Source organism: Symphalangus syndactylus, chromosome 18, assembly GCF_028878055.3.
Source record: "Symphalangus syndactylus isolate Jambi chromosome 18, NHGRI_mSymSyn1-v2.1_pri, whole genome shotgun sequence".
NCBI lineage: Eukaryota > Metazoa > Chordata > Mammalia > Primates > Hylobatidae > Symphalangus > Symphalangus syndactylus.
In genome coordinates, this window is record NC_072440.2 from 68,777,748 (window position 1) to 68,795,733 (window position 17,986).

The 17,986-nt window shown below is 52.5% G+C and overlaps 1 protein-coding gene across 6 annotated transcripts in view; it reads left to right on the forward strand.

Moving 5' to 3' along the window:
• Positions 1–17,986, forward strand: part of ZMAT5 (zinc finger matrin-type 5) — a 36,632-nt gene that overhangs the window by 8,313 nt on the left and 10,333 nt on the right. For 5 of the 6 annotated variants that reach the window (XM_055252737.2, XM_063623654.1, XM_063623653.1 and 2 more), the window contains 2 exons: positions 10,469–10,622; positions 16,769–16,831. In XM_055252737.2, coding sequence (XP_055108712.1) covers positions 10,496–10,622; positions 16,769–16,831 — 190 coding nt within the window. In that variant the 5' untranslated portion in view covers positions 10,469–10,495. Of the gene's footprint in view, positions 1–5,162; positions 5,699–10,468; positions 10,623–16,768; positions 16,832–17,986 lie in introns of those variants that run through there. The other variant, XM_063623655.1, reaches the window with a different exon arrangement.

Sequence of the window (17,986 nt, forward strand, 5' to 3'; positions counted from 1 at the left end):
TGTATTTTTTTTAGTAGAGACAGGGTTTCACCGTGGTCTCGATCTCCTGACCTCGTGATCCGCCCGCCTCGGCCTCCCAAAGTGCTGGGATTACAAGCGTGAGCCACCGCGCCCGGCCTTCTTTTCTTTTTTGAAACGAGGTCTTGCTCTGCCACCCAGGCTGGAGTGCAGTGACATGATCTCGGCTCACTGCAGCCTTCATCTCCTGGGCTCAAGCGATCCTCCCACCTCAGCCCCCCAAGTAGCTGGAACTATAGGCATGCATCGCCACACCCAGCTAATTTAAAAAAAAAAAAAAAAAAAAAAAGCTTTTTGTAGAGATAGGGTCTTACTATGTTGCTCAGGCTGGTCTCAAACTCCTGGACTTAAGCAATCCTCCTGTCTTGGCCTCCCAAAATGCTGGGATTACAGGAGTGAACCACTGCATCCAACCTAAAGCAACAAACTTTTATTCTCTCATACTGTTTCTGAGGGTCAGGAATCTGGGCGCTGCTTAGCTGAGTGGTTCTGGCTGAGTCTCTCAGGAGGTGGCAGTCAAGATACTAGCCAGGGTACAGTCATCTGAAGGCTTAACTGCGGCCAGAGGGTTTGCTTCCAAATTTATTCACATGGCTGTTAGCAGCGGGTCTCAGTTCTTCGCCACGTGGGCCACCCTGCAGGGCTACTGACAGTGTGGCAGCTGGCTTTTCCCAGATCAAGTGATCAGAGAAAGAAGACACTGAGATGGAAGCGGCAGTGTCTTTTTTTTTTTTTTGGAGATGGAGTCTCATTCTGTTGCCCAGGCTGGAGTGCAGTGGCGATCTTGGCTCACTGCAACCTCCGCCTCCCGGGTTCAAGCAATTCTCCTGCCTTAGCCTCCCGAGTAGCTGGGACTACAGGCGCATGCCCCACACCCGGCTAATTTTTTGTATTTTAGTAGAGACGAGGTTTCCCCATGTTGGTCAGGCTGGTCTCAAACTCCTGACCTCAAGTGATCCGCCCACCTTGGCATCCCAAAGTGCTAGGATTACAGGTGTGAGCCACCGTGTCCTCCCTGCAGTGTCTTTTATAACCTTTTCTTGGAAATAGCATACCCTCACCTCTGCTCTGTTCTCTTGGTCACACAGACCAACCCTGACCCAGCTTGTGAGGGGACTATACAAGGTGTGAAAATCAGGAGGTGGGATTGCTGGGGGCTTGGAGGCTGGCTGCCACATGCACAAGCATGTATGAAGCACCATTGGTGTGCCAGGCACTGTGCTAAGCACCTAGCATGCATGATTTAATTCTCATAGTAATCTTATGAAATAGAGTCATTACCCTTGTCTTCCAGACGAAGCTCAGAGGTAAGCAGTTTGCTGAGAGTTACACAACCTGAGAGTGGCAGGGATTGGATTCAGACCTGGGTTGGTGATTAGAGTAGTTGTGTTTAAGGGAAAACAGCTTCAAAGGATTGTTCCGTGTGACCTTGAGCATGCTCTCACCCTCTCTGTTATGTCCATCATCTGCTGCTTTAGGCTAGCATTTCTTTCTTTTTTTTTTTTTTTCTGTGAAGTCCTTTTTTTTTTTTTTTGAGACTGGGGTCTCACCCTGTTGTCCAGGCTGGAGTGTACTGGCATGATCATGGCTCACTGCAGCCTTGAACTCCTGGGCTCAAGTGATCCTTCCACCTCAGCCTCCCAAGTAGTTGGGACAACAGGTGTGTGTTACCATACCTAGCTAATTTTTTAATTAAAAAATTATTTTTTTTTGAGATAGTCTTGCTCTGTCACCCAGGCTGGAGTGTAGTGGCGCAATCTTGGCTCACTGAAACTTCCGCCTCCCAGGTTCAAGTGATTCTCCTGCCTCAGCCTCCCGACCAGTTGGGATTACAGGCATGCACCATAATGATGGGGTTTCACCATGTTAGCCTCGAACTCTTGGCCTTAGGTGATCCACCCGCGTCAGCCTCCCAAAGTGCTGGGATTAAAGGAGTGTGCCACCATGCCTGGTCAAATTTAAAAAAATTTTTTTGTAGAGATGGGGTCTAACTATGTTGCCCAGGGTGGTCTCAAACTCCTGGGCTCAAGTGATCCTCCCACCTTGGCCTCCGAAAGTGCTGGGATTACAAGTGTGAGCCACTGTGACTGGCCTGGACTTGCATTTCTCTGTGGAGTCTGAATCAGGACTTTCTTACATCCTGGCCCTGTCCCAGACCTGCCGAGTTAGAAATTGCAGTGGGTGGGCCCGTCGCTGCCTTAGACCTGTGGGAATATGACGTGCCTTACCCCAGGGGAGGGCAGGAGGCAAATACAGGGATGAGGTCAGGATGAAAAAGGTGTATGGCTGCCACCCAAGGATCTCAAGGATGCCTCTAGCATACGGGGGTCCGGTCAGGAAAGACATCTGGATTTCCTTGGTGCTTCCTTCGGAGCAGGGACCTGCACCAGCAGTCTGCAGGCCACCCCCACAGGGTGGTTCTGATGCCATCGACTCCAGATGGCAGGCATATGTGACACTGGGACATTACCGAGCTCCTAGTGGGCGTGCAATAAAGCCATCCTGTGGCTGTGGTTTACTGTTTACCTGGGGTCTGGAGGTGCCATAATTAGAAAAAATAACAGGTGAGCTTCAGGGTCGCCTGTGGTGAGCACAAGTCCAGGATAATTACAGTGTGCATCCCAGCCCCGGCCAAAGGCCAAGCTGTTGGCTTATTTTTGCCTTGTGCCAAAGCCAGCTCTGTCTGTACCTCACACACACACAGCGAAAGGAATGGAGAATATTGATGACGCACAAATGTTTGCCCTGTAACAGCCTCACGGCAGGACAGTGGGATGGGGAGAGATTGGGCTCTGGGGTCAGCCAGACCCACGTGTGCGTGCCAGCTCTGGTGTGCCTTGGCTGTGGGGCTTTAGGCACGTGGCTTCACAGTGTCATGGTGAAGGCTCCACAGGAGGGGATGTGGGGGTCCCTGGCACCCTGGCCCACTGGCAGCTCAGGATGATGAGACGTGATTGTTATTGGTTATTCATGTAAGTGTCATTATTGTTACCGACACTAACAGTAGTTGTTATGGTTATTGTTAGAGTCTTTCTGGCCATGGCTGTGGACAAATTAGGTCTGAGTTTTCCCAAACCTGTTTTGTTGTCTGTAAAATGGACACTTGATATTGGTATCTACTCAGAGCATCTCTAGGAGGATTAAATAAGGGAATGAAAGCGAAGTGCCAAGCAAGTGGGAATCAAATCTGAAGGTGTCACCCCTCACCCACCATCCCCAGCCTCTTTTCTCCCCTCTGCCACCCCACAGTGCCTTGAGTAGTTTTCTTCTTTCTTTCTCTTTCCTTCTTTCCTTCTTTCCTTCCTTCCTTCTTTCTCTCTCTCTCTTTCTTTCTTTCTTTCTTTCTTTCTTTCTTTCTTTCTTTCTTTCTTTCTTTCTTTTTCTTTCTTTCTTCTCTTTTTTGACAAGGTCTCACTTTGTTGCCCAGCCTGGAGCACAGTGGCACAATCTCGGCTCACTGCAACCTCCACTGCTTGGGTTCAAGCAATTCTCCTGCCTCAGCCTCCTGAGCAGCTGGGATTATAGGCGTGTGCCACCATGCCCGGCTAATTTTGTATTTTTAGTAGAAACAGAGTTTCACCATGTTGGTCAGGCTGGTCTCAAACTCCTGACCTCAAGTGATCCACCCACCTTGGCCTCCCAAAGTGCTGGGATTACAGACATGAGCCACCGTGCCCGGCCTTGACTACAGTTTTAAAGTGGGATTCAGAGTGTGTTCACTTAGAGGGTGAGGGGGTGGGCAGCCTGGATGATAATAGTAACAACAGTAACAGCCTCCGTTATTGAACAGGAACTATATGCTAGGCACCTTTTTTTCTTTGTTTGAGACAGGGTCTCTGTCACCCAGGCTGGAGTGTAGTGGCACAATCTCGGCTCACTGGAGATTGACCTCCTTGGGCTCAAGCTATCCTCCCACCTCAGGCTCTCAAATAGCTGGAACTACAGGTGTGCACCACCATGCCTGCCTAATTTTTTTTTCCTTCTGTAGAAATGGGGTCTGCCCATGTTGTCCAGGCTGGTCTTGAGCTCCTGGGCTCCAGTGATCCTCCCACCTTGGCCTCCCATCACGTTGGGATTACAGGCCTGAGGCATTGCAGCTGGCTACTAGGCACCTTCATGTACTGCTGCCTCAGTAAATCTCAGCAGCTGTGGGATCCATATTTATCGCTAAGAATAGATCAAAGGAGATGAAATGACTTCCCAGGGGTCACCCAGCTTATAAGCGGCAGAGCTGGAATTCAGATGTGACCCATGTGACCCAGAGGATGTCCCACTAGCCTTGCCCGCTGCCCCTTGGCCACGAGAAGCCAGCACTCTCAGCTGCTGATGCTCTGGGGATCCAGCAGATGCCTTTGCAGCCGTGCACCTGGTCCCTGGGAGTGGGTGGGTGGCACCACCTGTGTTTGTGGCAGGGAGTGGGGCCGGATGGTTCTGTGTTCCGGACGGGACCTCGCTCACACTCTGCTGCGCGTGCCACCCTCAGAGGATGGGGATGAATCACAGCAGAGGGGGCCAGCTTAGTCAGCACCCCATGCTGGTGTCTAGGCACCATTTAGAGACACTCCAGCTGTCGCCTTCCTCCCCTGTCCCTGACCCCCTCCTCGGCTACCAAGTACAGTGGTGCAGGTTGCACCTTGTGCAAGGACACCTGGCTGAGGGGAGCTGGAGCTGAACTGCAGCCGGCATTCTGCTTGCCAACTTGTGTGTCTGGCAGGGCGCTGCATGTGTCCAGAGGATTCTGCAAGTTGAACCTTATCCTAATGTGGGCAAAGGCATCAGAGCAGGAGGCATTTGGTTCGGGAGCTCTAGAATTTACACCTGAGCGAGGTCATCTTGTTGAAGGTCAGCCTCTGTCTGGGAACATGGCCTCAGGCACATGCCTATGGGGACAGGACTGTGAAGTAGGTAGAATGTGTGCCCCCTCACCCCGATGCCATCCCTGGGCAGTGGGGGCTCTGCACAGCTGGTTCTTCTATGTTGTTTTTTTTCTGCTTTTTTTGAGAGGGAGTCTCGCTCTGTCACCCAGGCTGGAGTGCAGTGGTGCGATCTTGGCTCACTGCAACCTTTGCCTCCTAGATTCAAGTGATTCTCCTGCCTCAGCCTCCCGAGTAGCTGGGATTACAGGTGCGTGCCACCACACCCAGCTAATTTTTTTTTATTTTTTATTTTTTAGATGGAGTCTCGCTCTGTCACCCAGGCTGGGGTGCAGTGGTGCGATCTCTGCTCACTGCAACCTCTGCCTCCTGGGTTCAAGCGATTCTCCTGCCTCAGGCTCCTGAGTAGCTGGGACTACAGGCACACGCCACCATGCCCAGCTAATTTTTGTATTTTTAGTAGAGACAGGGTTTCAGTATGTTGGCCAGGCTGGTCTGTAACTCCTGACCTCGTGATCCACCCTCCTCAGCCTCCCAAAGTGTTGGGATTATGGGCGTGAGCCACCACGACCGACCTGAACACTGTTATTATCCCAGTTTTCATAGCAGGAAAACAAGGCCAGAAATGCCAGTATCACTGAGTGAGAAAATTAGGAAGAAGTGGCGACTGGATGTAAGCCCTGACATCTGACTCCAGAGCCAGCTCTTAACCCTGTTCCCGGACAGCCTCCCCAGGCATGGAAGTGCGGAGATAGCCGGTCCTGGTGCTCAGTGCTGTCCCCAGGCTGGGTATCCCGCTCTCGGAGGTGAGATGGGGGTGCTGTGACCTGCTTCTCAGGGCGAGAGGGTCAGGGAGGGGCCTGCCCGGTTGGTGCTCGGTGAGCATGCTTTCCCGTCCCAGAGGGACTGTGCTGCCTGCTGGTCTCCCTGGCCTGACACTGCACATGTGTCTGTGACAGGTAGATAGAAAGCATTGCCGGCTGGGCGCGGTGGCTCTTGACTGTAATCCCAGCACTGCGGGAGGCAGAGATGGGAGGATGACTTGAGTTCAGGAGTTTGAGACCAACCTGGGCAACATGGCGAGACCAATATTTAAATTTTTTAAAAAAGCATGGTTGTGGGCATCTTCTCATCTGATCACTGGATATTAGAACCAGAGAGGGAGGCCTTTGGAGATCACCCAGTCCTGCCACTTCCCACATGGGGAAACTGAGGCCCAGAGAAGGTAAGTGGCTGAGTCACAGACTGAGCCACGTGGCAGAGCTGGGACTAGAATGTGGGGTCCTGTTGAACCATCCAGGATGGCCAAGCACTTCTCATGTGCTAGATGATGGGTGGGCAGAGGAGGGCATGGGTGGGCAGCCATGGCCCTGAGCTGAGGCTGACAAGGTGATAAAGTAAATGGAACCGTTAGCTGGTTTGCCCCCCATGGAGTGGAGGGGATGAGAGAGGGGGGAAATCATGAACACCCCCACATATACACACACATACAGCCCACCAAAGGGGCTTACCATTTGGGTCAGAGTGTGGCTGGGGAGACAGGCCGAGGAGCATGTGGTCCAGTTTCCCGGTGGGCTGGTGTTTGGACAGCTAACACTGCAGCATGAACACAGGCTTTCCTGGCAGACCTGAGCCCCAGGTACCCTGAGGCCTGCTCTGCCCTTCCTATGTGTGTGATCTGAGGCCCCTCATGGCACCTGTGTGGGCCTCAGTTGCCTCATTCCTGAGTGAGATTATAATCCACACCTCTTGGGGCTTGAAGGGGCTAGCATGGTCCTAGGGTGTAGCTAGTGATTAATAAAGGAAAATTGTCATTAGTATGATTTGTTGGAAGGAGACTTTTCTTTTTTGGATGGGGCTCTGCTCTGTTGTCCAGGCTGGAGTACAATGGCTCAGTCTCAGTTCACTGCAGCCTCTGCCTCCTGGGCTCAAGCCATCCTTCTGCCTCACTTCCTGAGTAGCTGGGACTACAGGCATGCGCCACCACGCTCAGCTAATTTTTGCATTTTTTGTACAGATGGGGTTTCACTCTGTCGCCCAGGCTGCTCTTGAACTCCTGGACTCAAGCAATCCACCTATCTTGGCCTCCCAAAATGCTGGGATTAAGGAGGAGACTTTCATTATGTGATTAGGAGTGGGGACCCTAGAGGCCTGCTACCTGGATTCCAAGCCCAGCGGGGCTCCTTCCTAGCAGTGTGACCTTGGCTAAGTCACTTCATTTCTGGAACCTCAGTGCCCCCATCTAAAAAGGCATAACAGGCCCTCCCCCACAGGTTGTCCTGGGGATTAAATGAGATGATGCATCTAGAGCTTTCAGCTTAGTGCCAGCACCTAGTAGGTATTCAATAAACCACTAGCCCTAATAATAGGTAATATTTATTGAGCACTTGCTTAATGCCAGACATTATCACCATCATTTTCACCATCTGCATTGGCAAACTTCTCTGTACCACTTCCTGAGCAAGCAGCCATTGCCTCATATTCCCACAGTGTAAGTAGAGGCCTAGAGATGGGAAGTGACTTGCTCAAGGTCACACAGGCAGCTTTTCAATGCCTGTGTGGTTTTGTCCATCTAAGTAGGCCGCAGAGCCACCGTTCTGTTCCAGTCTCCCAGAGAACCACCCTCCCTGTCCCCTCCCTTCCCCATTACTCTCCAGTGCCAGCAGCTTCTCGGAGATTCAAGCTTTCTGAATGGCTTGGTTTAGCACTCGGCCGTTAAACGTTCGTCTCTTACAATTTCTATTTTTTTTTTTTTTTTTTTTTTTTTTTTGAGATGGAGTCTCGCTCTGTCACCCAGGCTGGAGTGCAGTGGCGCGATCTCGGCTCACTGCAAGCTCCACCTCCCGGGTTCACGCCATTCTCCTGCCTCAGCCTCTCCTAGTAGCTGGAGATTACAGGCGCCCGCCACCACGCCCGGCTAATTTTTTGTATTTTTAGTAGAGACGGGGTTTCACCGTGGTCTCGATCTCCTGACCTCGGGATCCGCCCGCCTCAGCCTCCCAAAGTGCTGGGATTACAAGCGTGAGCCACCGCGCCCGGCCGTCTCTTACAATTTCAATCCAATTCCTGTAAGTTTATTGGCAAGACGGGGTGTATTAGAGCTGCCAAATTTAATATATCAAGTGTGCGTGTCTGGGACACGGTCCTTCTGCAGTAATGGGAGAAGAGAGGTTTTATATGTTTTCATTTTGAATGACTGTCTGTTCCTGATCCCATTACAGCCCCTGACTTAATGGCTACTGTCCCTGTCTGCTGCAAGAGTGGCTTTCTCCATCAACCTGCTTGGCTGTTGGGACTGTCTCTGTGTCTCTCCCCAGTCTCCTCCTCCTCAGCTGTGTTCTCCCATCGGTCCACTGTGGTGATCAGGTCTGGGAGTCCAGGGCTTTGGCTGCTAGCCCAGATAGCTACCTTGTGACCTGGGGGAAATCGTTTCTCTTCCTCATCTGGGCCTCAGGAGCCTGTTCTGTGAAGGGAGGGGTCTGAGCACAGGTTGAGCAGTTGGTCTGGGCATAGCCTTGGCAGATCCCCCTTGGTGGCCCCAGTGGACCCCTCTGTCCTCCTGTTTTGTGGCAGCAAACTCGCGGACCCAAGGGCTGGCCACGAGAGTCGTTGAATTGCCACCCACCTTGGGCTGCAGATCTCCTGGGTCAGGAGTGGTGGCTGTGGTCACCACGGCTGAGGGGTCTTAAGACCCCAGAATGTTTTCATTTCCCTCTGTGACTGGATTCGGACCTACCACCTGATAATTTAGTGATCTCCTTGGGAAGCTGTCAGCATTCACTGCCTGAGCCCTCTGGCTTCTCTAAGCCTTGAACTGGCTGTGGAAGAGAGGACACCTGGCAGTGTAACGTTAGGGGACTGGGTTTGCCTTCTGCTTATCAGCTATGTGACCTTGGGCAAATCACACCCCCTCTCTGAACCTCAGTTGTCCCAAAGGGAAAATGGGAATTGATTCATTTAACAAGTACTTCAATGCCTACTCTGTACTGTGCACTATTTTAGGTGCTGGGGCTCCAGCAGTAAACAAAACACAAACCTGCCCCCATGGGTTTATATTCTTACTGGGGGAGAAAGACAGTAAACATAACAAGTAACTTATTGCGTGAAGGGTGTATTAGTCCGTTCTCACATTGCTATAAGGAAATACCCGAGACTGGGTAATTTACAAAGGAAAGAGGTTTAAGTGGCTCACAGTTCCGCATGGCTGGGAAGCCCTCAGGAAACTTATAATCGTGACAGAAGGGAAAGGGGAGGCAGGCACCTTCTTCACAAGGCAGCAGGAGAGAGAAGTGCCGAGCAAAGTGCGAAGAGCCCCTTATAAAACCATCAGATCCTGTGAGAACTCTTCACTATCATGAGAACAGCATGGGGGAAACCACCCCCATGTCAGTTACCCCCTACCTAGTCTCTCCCTTGACACCTGGGGATTATGGGGATTACAATTCAAGATGAGATTTGGGTGGGGATACAAAGCCTAACCATATCAAAGGGTGATACATGCTGTGAGGGAAAATAAAGCAGGGAGTGGAGGAAGCTAAGTGGAAGATTCTGCCATCTTGAATAAAGTAGCATTGGAGCAAAGATGGAAGGGGTCAAGAGGGAAAGTGAGGCGGGAGTTTGCAGGAGGGCATACCCCTCCCTGGGGAGCCTCGGGTGCAAAGGCCGGGAGGTGGCCATGTGCCTGGCATGTGTGAGGAGCAAAGGGGAGGCTGGTGTGGCCTATATGGTGCAAATGTGGAGGTCAGAGGTACGGTAGGGGATGGGGCAGTGGCTCAGACGTGTAATCCCAGCACTTTGGGAGGCCAAGGCGGGAGGACACTTGAGCCCAGGAGACCAGTCTCTGCAACATAGCGAGACCCCACCTCTACAAACAAATTGTTTTTTTAAGTTAGGCATGATGGCACGCACCTGTAGTCCCAGCTACTCGGGAGGCTGAGGCGGGAGGATCACTTGAGCCCAGAAGATTAAAGCTACAGTAAGCCATGGTTGCACCACTGCACTCCACCCTGGGGGACAGAGTGAGACTCTGTCTCAAAAAAAGAAAACCCTATGTGGTAGGAGACAAGGGAGGCCAGCCATAGGGTATAAGATGGCAGTTCTTCAGCCTACTTACATGTTAGAATTACCTGATAGACTTTAAACAATACCAAACAGCAGCCAGGCACAGTGGCTCACGCCTGTAATCCCAGCACTTTGAGAGGCTGAGACAGGAAGATTGCTTGAACCCAGGAGGTCGGGGCTGCAGTGAGCTGTGTTTGCACCACTGCACTCCAGCCTGGGTGACAGAGCAAGACCCTCTCAAAAAACAAACAAACAAACAAACAAACAAAAACAGTGCCCAGGCCTCACCCACTGAGGTTCATGGGTCTAAGTTGCAGGCTGGGCATCAGAATGGTTAACAGATCCCTCTGGAGTGAGGCCTTTTAGGCCATACTCATTAGCCTGACACTCCTAATAGGGCGGGGCACATGTGAGTAAAGCCTGGGCTCAGGCCTGGCCCTCAGGAAGGACTCAGTGGGCTGGTGAGGGGTGTGTTTTCTCCAATGGTCTGATCTGAGCTCTTTGTGGCTTCCCAGGCAGCAAAGCACCTGCTCTGAGTGGCCATGGGGAAGCGATACTTCTGTGACTACTGCGACCGCTCCTTCCAGGACAACCTCCACAACCGCAAGAAGCACCTGAACGGTCTGCAGCACCTCAAGGCCAAGAAGGTCTGGTACGACATGTTCCGAGGTGGGTGCTGCTGGCTGGGGGCCAGGTTCCTGGAGCCCTGCTCTGTGATCTTTCTTATCATCAAAGACCTCCATGGGTCAGTGACAGTCTGGGTCTGGGCTCTTTGAGGATCAAAAGAGAGGGAGGCCTGGGCCACTGGGTCCTCAGAGGAGCAGGCTGGTAGGTGAGCTCTTTCCCCAGCAACGCTGACTGAGGGCTCTGTGCTCCAGGCACCTGCCAGGCTCCGTGGACTGGAGGAAGGCCCTAGAAGGAGGTGATGTTTGAGCCAACAGCTGAAATAGGGGAAAGCTAGCCATGCACCTCTGGGTGGAGGGTGTGTAGAAAGGCAGGCAGCCCTGAGTCCAGCACCAGGGCTCTCGGAGCAGGAGGGAGAAGGTGTGGCTGGGCAGAGCAGGCCGGGGGAGAATGGTAGGGCTCAAGCTGGCTCTGGGGCAGGGATCTTCCAAGCCTGTGGAGGCCATCGTAAGCAGGGGGTGGAGGGGGGTCCCTGTTCCAAGGGCAGAGAGCAGCCTTTGAAGGGCTTTAGCTCCCGTGGCCAGACCTGCCTTGACAGCGCAGACTGCTTCGTGGGGAGCAGTTGGGTGCGGTCAGTGGCAGTTGAATGACTGGCTGCAGGCACGGGTGAATAACCCAGTTGCAGAAGGAGGGCAGGCTCTTCTGGGAAAGGCCTCTCAGAGCAAGAACAATTGGGATGAATGAGCTAAGGTCGGAAGTGCCTAGCACGGGGCTTGTTTCCTGGGAGGTGCCCAGAGAGGGGAGTTTTGCTGTTGCACAGCTGTCACTGGACATTCACACTGAGGAACAGCCAGGGAGGTTCCAGAGGGTGACTGGCAGAAGCCAGGTTGAGAGGTGTGGGCACTTGGCGGTGGGGCAAGGGTGGGCCAGGAGCTCCTGGAATGAGCCAGAGTGGGGCCGATGCCCTGTAGGTTGGTGAGCAGGATTCTGGGACGGGGCCGAAGAAGGAACCAAATCCAGCAGCCAAGAAGGGAGGAGGAGTGGAGAGAGAGTTCCCTGGTTGGGGCTAGGTGTGGTGGCTTTCGCCTGTAATCCTAGCACTTTGGGACACTGAGGTGGGAGGATTGTTTGAGCCCAGGAGTTCAAGAGCAGCCTGGGCAGCGTTGTGAGACCCCGTCTCAAAAAAAAGAGGCCTGAAACTGACAGTTCACAAACAGGGAATGAGCATGGATCAGTGCCTGCTACATGCCGGGTGCTTTTCATAGTTCGTCATTTGCTTTTCTCAGTAACTCTCTAGGGCAGCGATTCTCAACTCTGGCTGCAGGTTAGGATCGCCTGGAGACCTTTAGGTTCAAACCACTGATTCCCCGACCCCAGCCCCTCCCCAGAGGCAGGTTTGCGGACTAGGCATGGTGTTTCTAAAGGCTTCGCAGACACTCCGCATTTTGCTTGAGAGAGCTGAGGCTCAGAGGTACAAGTGAGGGGGTGGCCAGGCTACTCAGCAGGCCAGGCGTGGCTGTGGTTGCAAGGCCACAGGAAAATTCATGGGCAGTGGGCTCTCCTAGGTCCCTAGGAGACCTCTAACCCTGGTGTTACGCTAAGGCTCCCTGTTGTGCAAATCCAGTGAGGGCTATGATCTGGAGGGAGCTGGGCCAAGATCACCTAGTCCCAGATTCTCAGCTGTGAACAGCTGGATCCTGGGATCCAGGGCTGATTGGCAGAGGTCCCTGTGTCACTTATAGAAAAGATGAAGCAGCAGGCCACAGGAGTCCCCCAGGTCTCCTGTGTTCTCAGCGTCCTCACATCCCCAACACATTCAGTCCTTAGAATAGCTCTGTAAGAGGCTGAGCAGGCCAGGCCAGGCATCCCCAGTTACAGGTGATGACTTCAAAATCCAGAGCAGGCAAGGCATGGTAGCTCACACCTGTAATCCCAGCACTCTGGGAGGCTGAGGTGGGAGGATCACTTGAGTCCAAGAGTTCAAGACCAGCCTGGGCAACATGGTGAAACCCTGTCTCTACTAAAAATAAAAAAATTTGGCCAGACTCCATGGCTCACGCCTGTAATCCCAGCACTTTGGGAGGTTGAGGTGGGTGGATCACCTGAGGTCAGGAGTTCAAGACCAGCCTGGTCAACCTGGTGAAACACTGCCTCTACTAAAAATATAAACATTAGCCGGGTGTGGTGGTGGGTTCCTGTAATTCCAGCTACTTTGGAGGGTAAGGCAGGAGAATTGCTTGAACCTGGGAGGTGGAGCTTGCAGTGAACTGAGATCACACCACTGTACTCCAGCCTGGGCAAGAGAGCAAGACTCCATCTCAAAAAAAATAAAAACAAAAATTAAAAAATTAGCCAGGCATGGTGGCCCATTCCTGTGGTCCCAGCTACTCAGGAGGCGGAGGTAGGAGGATCACTTGACCCCAAGAGGTGGAGGCTGCAGTGAGCCGAGATTGCACTACTGCACTCCATCCAGCCTCGGCAACAGAGCGGGACCCTGTCTCAAAAAAAAAAAAAATGAAATAAAATCCAGAGCAGTGGGTTGCCTCGCCTTGGGTCCCCAGCTACCAAGGGCCAAGATGGCACATGACCTCTTTCCACTTCCTCAAGAGGCTGCCCCAGGGCTTCTGCTCACCCTGAGCAACCGCAGGGACTTGCAGATATGCCGTGTGAATGAACTCGACTTCAGCTCTGCTCCCAGCTTCTTGGCCTGGGGCACGTCCCTTAACCCTCAGAGGGGCTGATGATCCATCCGCCATGGTCAGGTGCAGGGCACCAGTCCCCAGGTGTCACTCAGTAACACTGTGGCCCTCATTTTGTCATGTATAAAACAGCTACAACAGTCTCCACCTCCCAGGGCTATGACAGGGGCTCAGTAACCTCATGATGACTGCATGGCACGTAAGAGCTTACTAAGTAGGCACAGTGCCTGTGGGTCCTCAGAAGGATTCCCTCTGGCCTTCACCTCATGGGCTCATTCATTCAGCGTGTCCTCGGCTCCCAGGCAGCCTCTAAAGATTCAAAGGTGGATAAAATAGGGCCCCTCTCCCTAGCGAGCTTGCGCCTAGTTACAATGGTGTGTTCTGGGCAAAGCCCCTGTCCTGCCCAGGCCTCCATGACCTGCCGGCCTCTCCCTCCCAGCTGCAGCCACCCTGGCCACTGCATCTGCTGGGCATAAGCTGTCCCCTCTGCTGGGCATAAGCTGTCCCTTCTGCAGACGTGCCCTTCCTGCTGTCCTCCCTGCCCCAAGCCAGGCCACCCCCCCCACCTCAGAACTCCAGTCAGGCAGCAAATCCTCAGGGACATCCTCCCCGACCCCTAGAATGGGTCAGGTCGTTTGGCTACATGCTAGATGTTTAGGGATTAGTGTGACTGTTGGACCAGAAGGAAGGACCAGCTCCGACTTGTTCTCCACTTAAATCCTCAGGCTGGCGTGGTGCCTGGCACACAGGACATGCTCAGTGAATGTTTGGCAGATGAATGTCTAAGTGAATGAGCAAAGAAACCTGAGGCACCAGGGGCAGCTGTTCATTCTGGGAGATGAAGCAAGTAGGACCAATAGGGTCAGATCATGAGGGGCCTTGAATACCCACTGCAAGAGCACGGGCTTCCTCGTGCCGGGCCTGGGCCAGGGGTTCTCAACCCTGAGTACACTTCAGAGTCACCGAGGAGGTTTAAACAATTCTGATGCCCTCCCTTCCAGTGAATTAAAGCAGAACCTGAGAGGGCTGGGGCCGGGTGTCCATGTACTTTAAAAACTGCCTGGTGATTCTGATGTGTGGCTGGGATCGGGAACCACTGAGCAGACGTGGGCAGCCTGGAATTCTTCTCCCACCCCAAGCCACCCAGCAGAGCCCCTTGTCTAGGACTCAGGCTCAGTCCCGCTGCCAGCCTCAGCCATCTCAGCCTCAGGGGGGTCCAGGGCAATGTCCACATGCCCTCCCCTAGCACCCCCCCACCTCAGGGAAAGGCAGGCAGTGGTGTCCGTAGCACCAGCTAGGTGCAGTGAGTCTGACAAGCCCGGCGCTGACAGATAGACCCTCCCCACCCTGCTGGTCCCCCTGGCATGAGCTCTCTGACAACCAACTCCTTATCCCAGCAGACCATACCCCCTGCCCGCTCCCCCACCACCCGCAAGCGACCAGTTGCCCTTGGCAAATCACTTCCCTTGTCTGAACGTCTGTTTTCCCCTCTGCAAAGTGGGGATGTTTACGCTGTTCAGAGGGTTTGTGAGGAAAAAATGAAGAATTGCTACCATTTGCTGGGTACCCACCCAGTCTTGGCCGCATACCTGGAGAACGTGGTGCTAAGGCCACTGCTGGCCCCAGAAGCAGACCTGGTCACTTTCCTAGGGATTCTCATGTGCCACAGGGTTGGGAACCATGGGCCTCCTCTACAAAGCGCTCTCCATTCATTATCTGATGACATTTTCACAGCAGCCCTGACAGGTGGGAACTATCCTCCCATTTGACATATGGGGAAACTGAGACTTGGAGATTATGCAGCTTGCATGTGGTCATATGTTGTTAGGATTTGAGCTCAGGTTTCTTGGACTCTGAAGCCTGTGATCTTTCCTTGGCCTCTAGAAAAGGTGGTGGGTGAATGTCCAGCCCAGGCCTTGCCTCTCCCCTCCCCTGGGGTGGATATAAGGGCTCCTGAGTCAGGGTACCATCCTCAGGTACCCTACTTCCTTACAGATTTTGACTGATTAACAGCTTGCCTATCAAGAAGCAAATTTAAAACCATAACTATATGATGAAAGTAAAGATGGGGGGAGGAGGAGGGACAGCATTAGGAGATATACCTAATACTAAATGACGAGTTAATGGGTGCAGCACACCAACATGGCACATGGATACATATGTAACATACCTGCACATTGTGCACATGTACCCTAAAACTTAAAGTATAATAATAAAAAAAAAAAAGAAAAAAAAAAAAGAAAGTAAAGATAGGCTGGGCACAGTGGCTCACGCCTGTAATCCCAGCACTTTGGGAGGCCAAGTGGGGAGGATCATTTGAGCCCACGAGTTTGAGATCAGCCTGGGTAACATGGCGAAACCCCATCTCTATAAAAAAATAAAAAAATTAGCCGGGCGTGGTGGCGGACGCCTATAGTCCCAGCTACTTGGGAGGCTGAGGGGGATCACCTGAGTCCACGAAGGTCGAGGCTGCAGGGAGCTGAGATCATGCCGCTGCACTCCAGCCTGGGTGACAGAGTGAGACCTTGTCTCAAAGAAAGAAAAGAAAAATAGGAAAAATCAGAGGAAACTAGGGTTAAGATTAGGATCAGAGTGATTGCCGATGCTACAGAGTGATTGTCGGAAGTCCTGTCCAGGGTGGTGGCTGGTCTGGCCCTGAGCGCCCTACAGCTGGTGGAAGGAGGGAAGACAGAAGCCAGGGATTGCAGTCTTGCCTGTGGAGCAGTGCCTGGATCCTGGGATTGGCTGGTGGGCTTCCTGGGCACTAGGATTTATTTAAATTTTTTTAGCATTTTATTTTGAAATAATTATAGATTCACAGCAAGTTGCAAAGATAATAACGAGAAGTTCCATAGTGCCAGGATTTTTTAAAAGTGTTATACCTCCAGGCTGGGCCCAGTGGCTCACACCTGTATTCCTAGCACGTTTCGAGGCCAAAATGGGAGGATCGTGTGAGCCCAGGAGTTCGAGACCAGCCTGGTCAACATAATGAGACACCAGCTCTACAAAAAGATCAAAAATATTAGCCAGGCATGGTGGTGCATAGCTGTAGTCCCACCTACTTGGGAGGCTGAGACCGGAGAAGGATCACTTGAACCCAGGAGGTAGTGGCTGCAGTGGGCCATGATTGCACCGCTGCACTCCAGCCTGGGTAACAGAGCGAGACCCTGTCTCTAAAAAACAAAAAAACCCAAAGTCCCCAGACTCCCCAGGTGACTCCCTCATGCCAAGTTGAGAACCGCTGGCATGAAACTTGGTCCTTGCCTTTGGCCGGTCCTGCGTTGGGTGGGAGGGATTGAGGTCACCTGCAGTTCGGATCCATCTGCCCAGGACTCCCACCTGTGGTCATCTCCTGCTTCCACTCCTCTGTGGAACGCGAAACTCTTCTTTCTGCACAGCTGTGTTGGGATAAAGGGTCCCTGTGGCTTCCACTTCCTGCCTCTTTTGGTGGAGCCTGAACCGTCTGAATCCCGTCCCTCTCTTCTCTCACAGATGCAGCTGCCATCTTGATGGATGAGCAGAACAAGCGGCCCTGCAGGAAGTTTCTACTGACAGGTAAAGTCCTCTGCACAGCTCAGGTCCCTGCGGGCCCACTTGGACCTCTGCAGAGTGTCTTCCCTGACCCGGGCCACCATCCCAAGCCCACTTTGCAGCAGTGGCTCCAGCTGACTGGCCAGTCAGGGCCTTCCCAGGTGTTGTGTCTCAGGACCTCCTAGAGACTGGTCCTCAGCTCTTCAGATCTAGAATGTGATTGTATCAGCTCACCTAGAACAAGCAAGCCGTGGGAGATTACAAGTAAATCCAAGAGACACTTATGGGTGGAATAGACTTGTTGATTAAGTTAGCCTGGGAGCCTGGCCTCCTTCCCAGCAGGCAGAACTTCAGAGAGTAACAGGGTTGATGATCTGAGGAAGTTCAAGATCAGAACCAAGGATGCTAGGTGTAGATTTGACTGCTCAGTACTCAGCTCCTAGAGATGCATATAGGTCAGACAGATAAAGGGCCAAGCATGGTGGCTAACTCTTGTAATCCCAGTACTTTGGGAGGCTGAGGTGGGAGGAATGCTTGAGGCCAGGAGTTTGAGACCAGCCTGGGCAACATAGCGAGACCCCATCTCTACCAAAAAAATTTTTTTTAATTAGCTGGGCATGGTAGCACACATTGGTAGTCCCAGCTACTAGGGAGGTTGAGGTGGGAGGATCACTTGAGCCCAGGAGTTCAAGGCTGCAGTGAGCTATGATTGCACCACTGCACTCCCACCTGGGCAACAGAGTGAGGACCCTGTCTCTTTTAAAAAAGAGAGAGCAAGAGATAAAAACCTCAGTAAGTGAAGGAACCAAAGACAGATAAAAATAAGAGTAGGAAAAATAAGATAAAACCAAGAGAATAGTCTCCTCCATGCTTGCCCTTGAGGTCCTATGTATTCTCTAAGGGTTTGGCTCTGAGCTTCCTGGCAGCCACGGCAAAGAGGAAAACTATGATGATTCACATGGTTTGTAAGGGAGCTTAGCACTGGGGAGAGGTGCTGCAGCTGAACTAGGGAAACTGGGTGAATGTCCAAGCTCCCCTAGGATGGGCATCAAGCCTGCAGATCAGGGGCTTCCCTACAGACTTTGCCTTGATGTGAATATGTCACTGGTAGGTTATCCTGGCTTGAGACACCTCCAGCCTCCCAGTATCTCCACATACATTTTGGTCTCCTTGATTGAG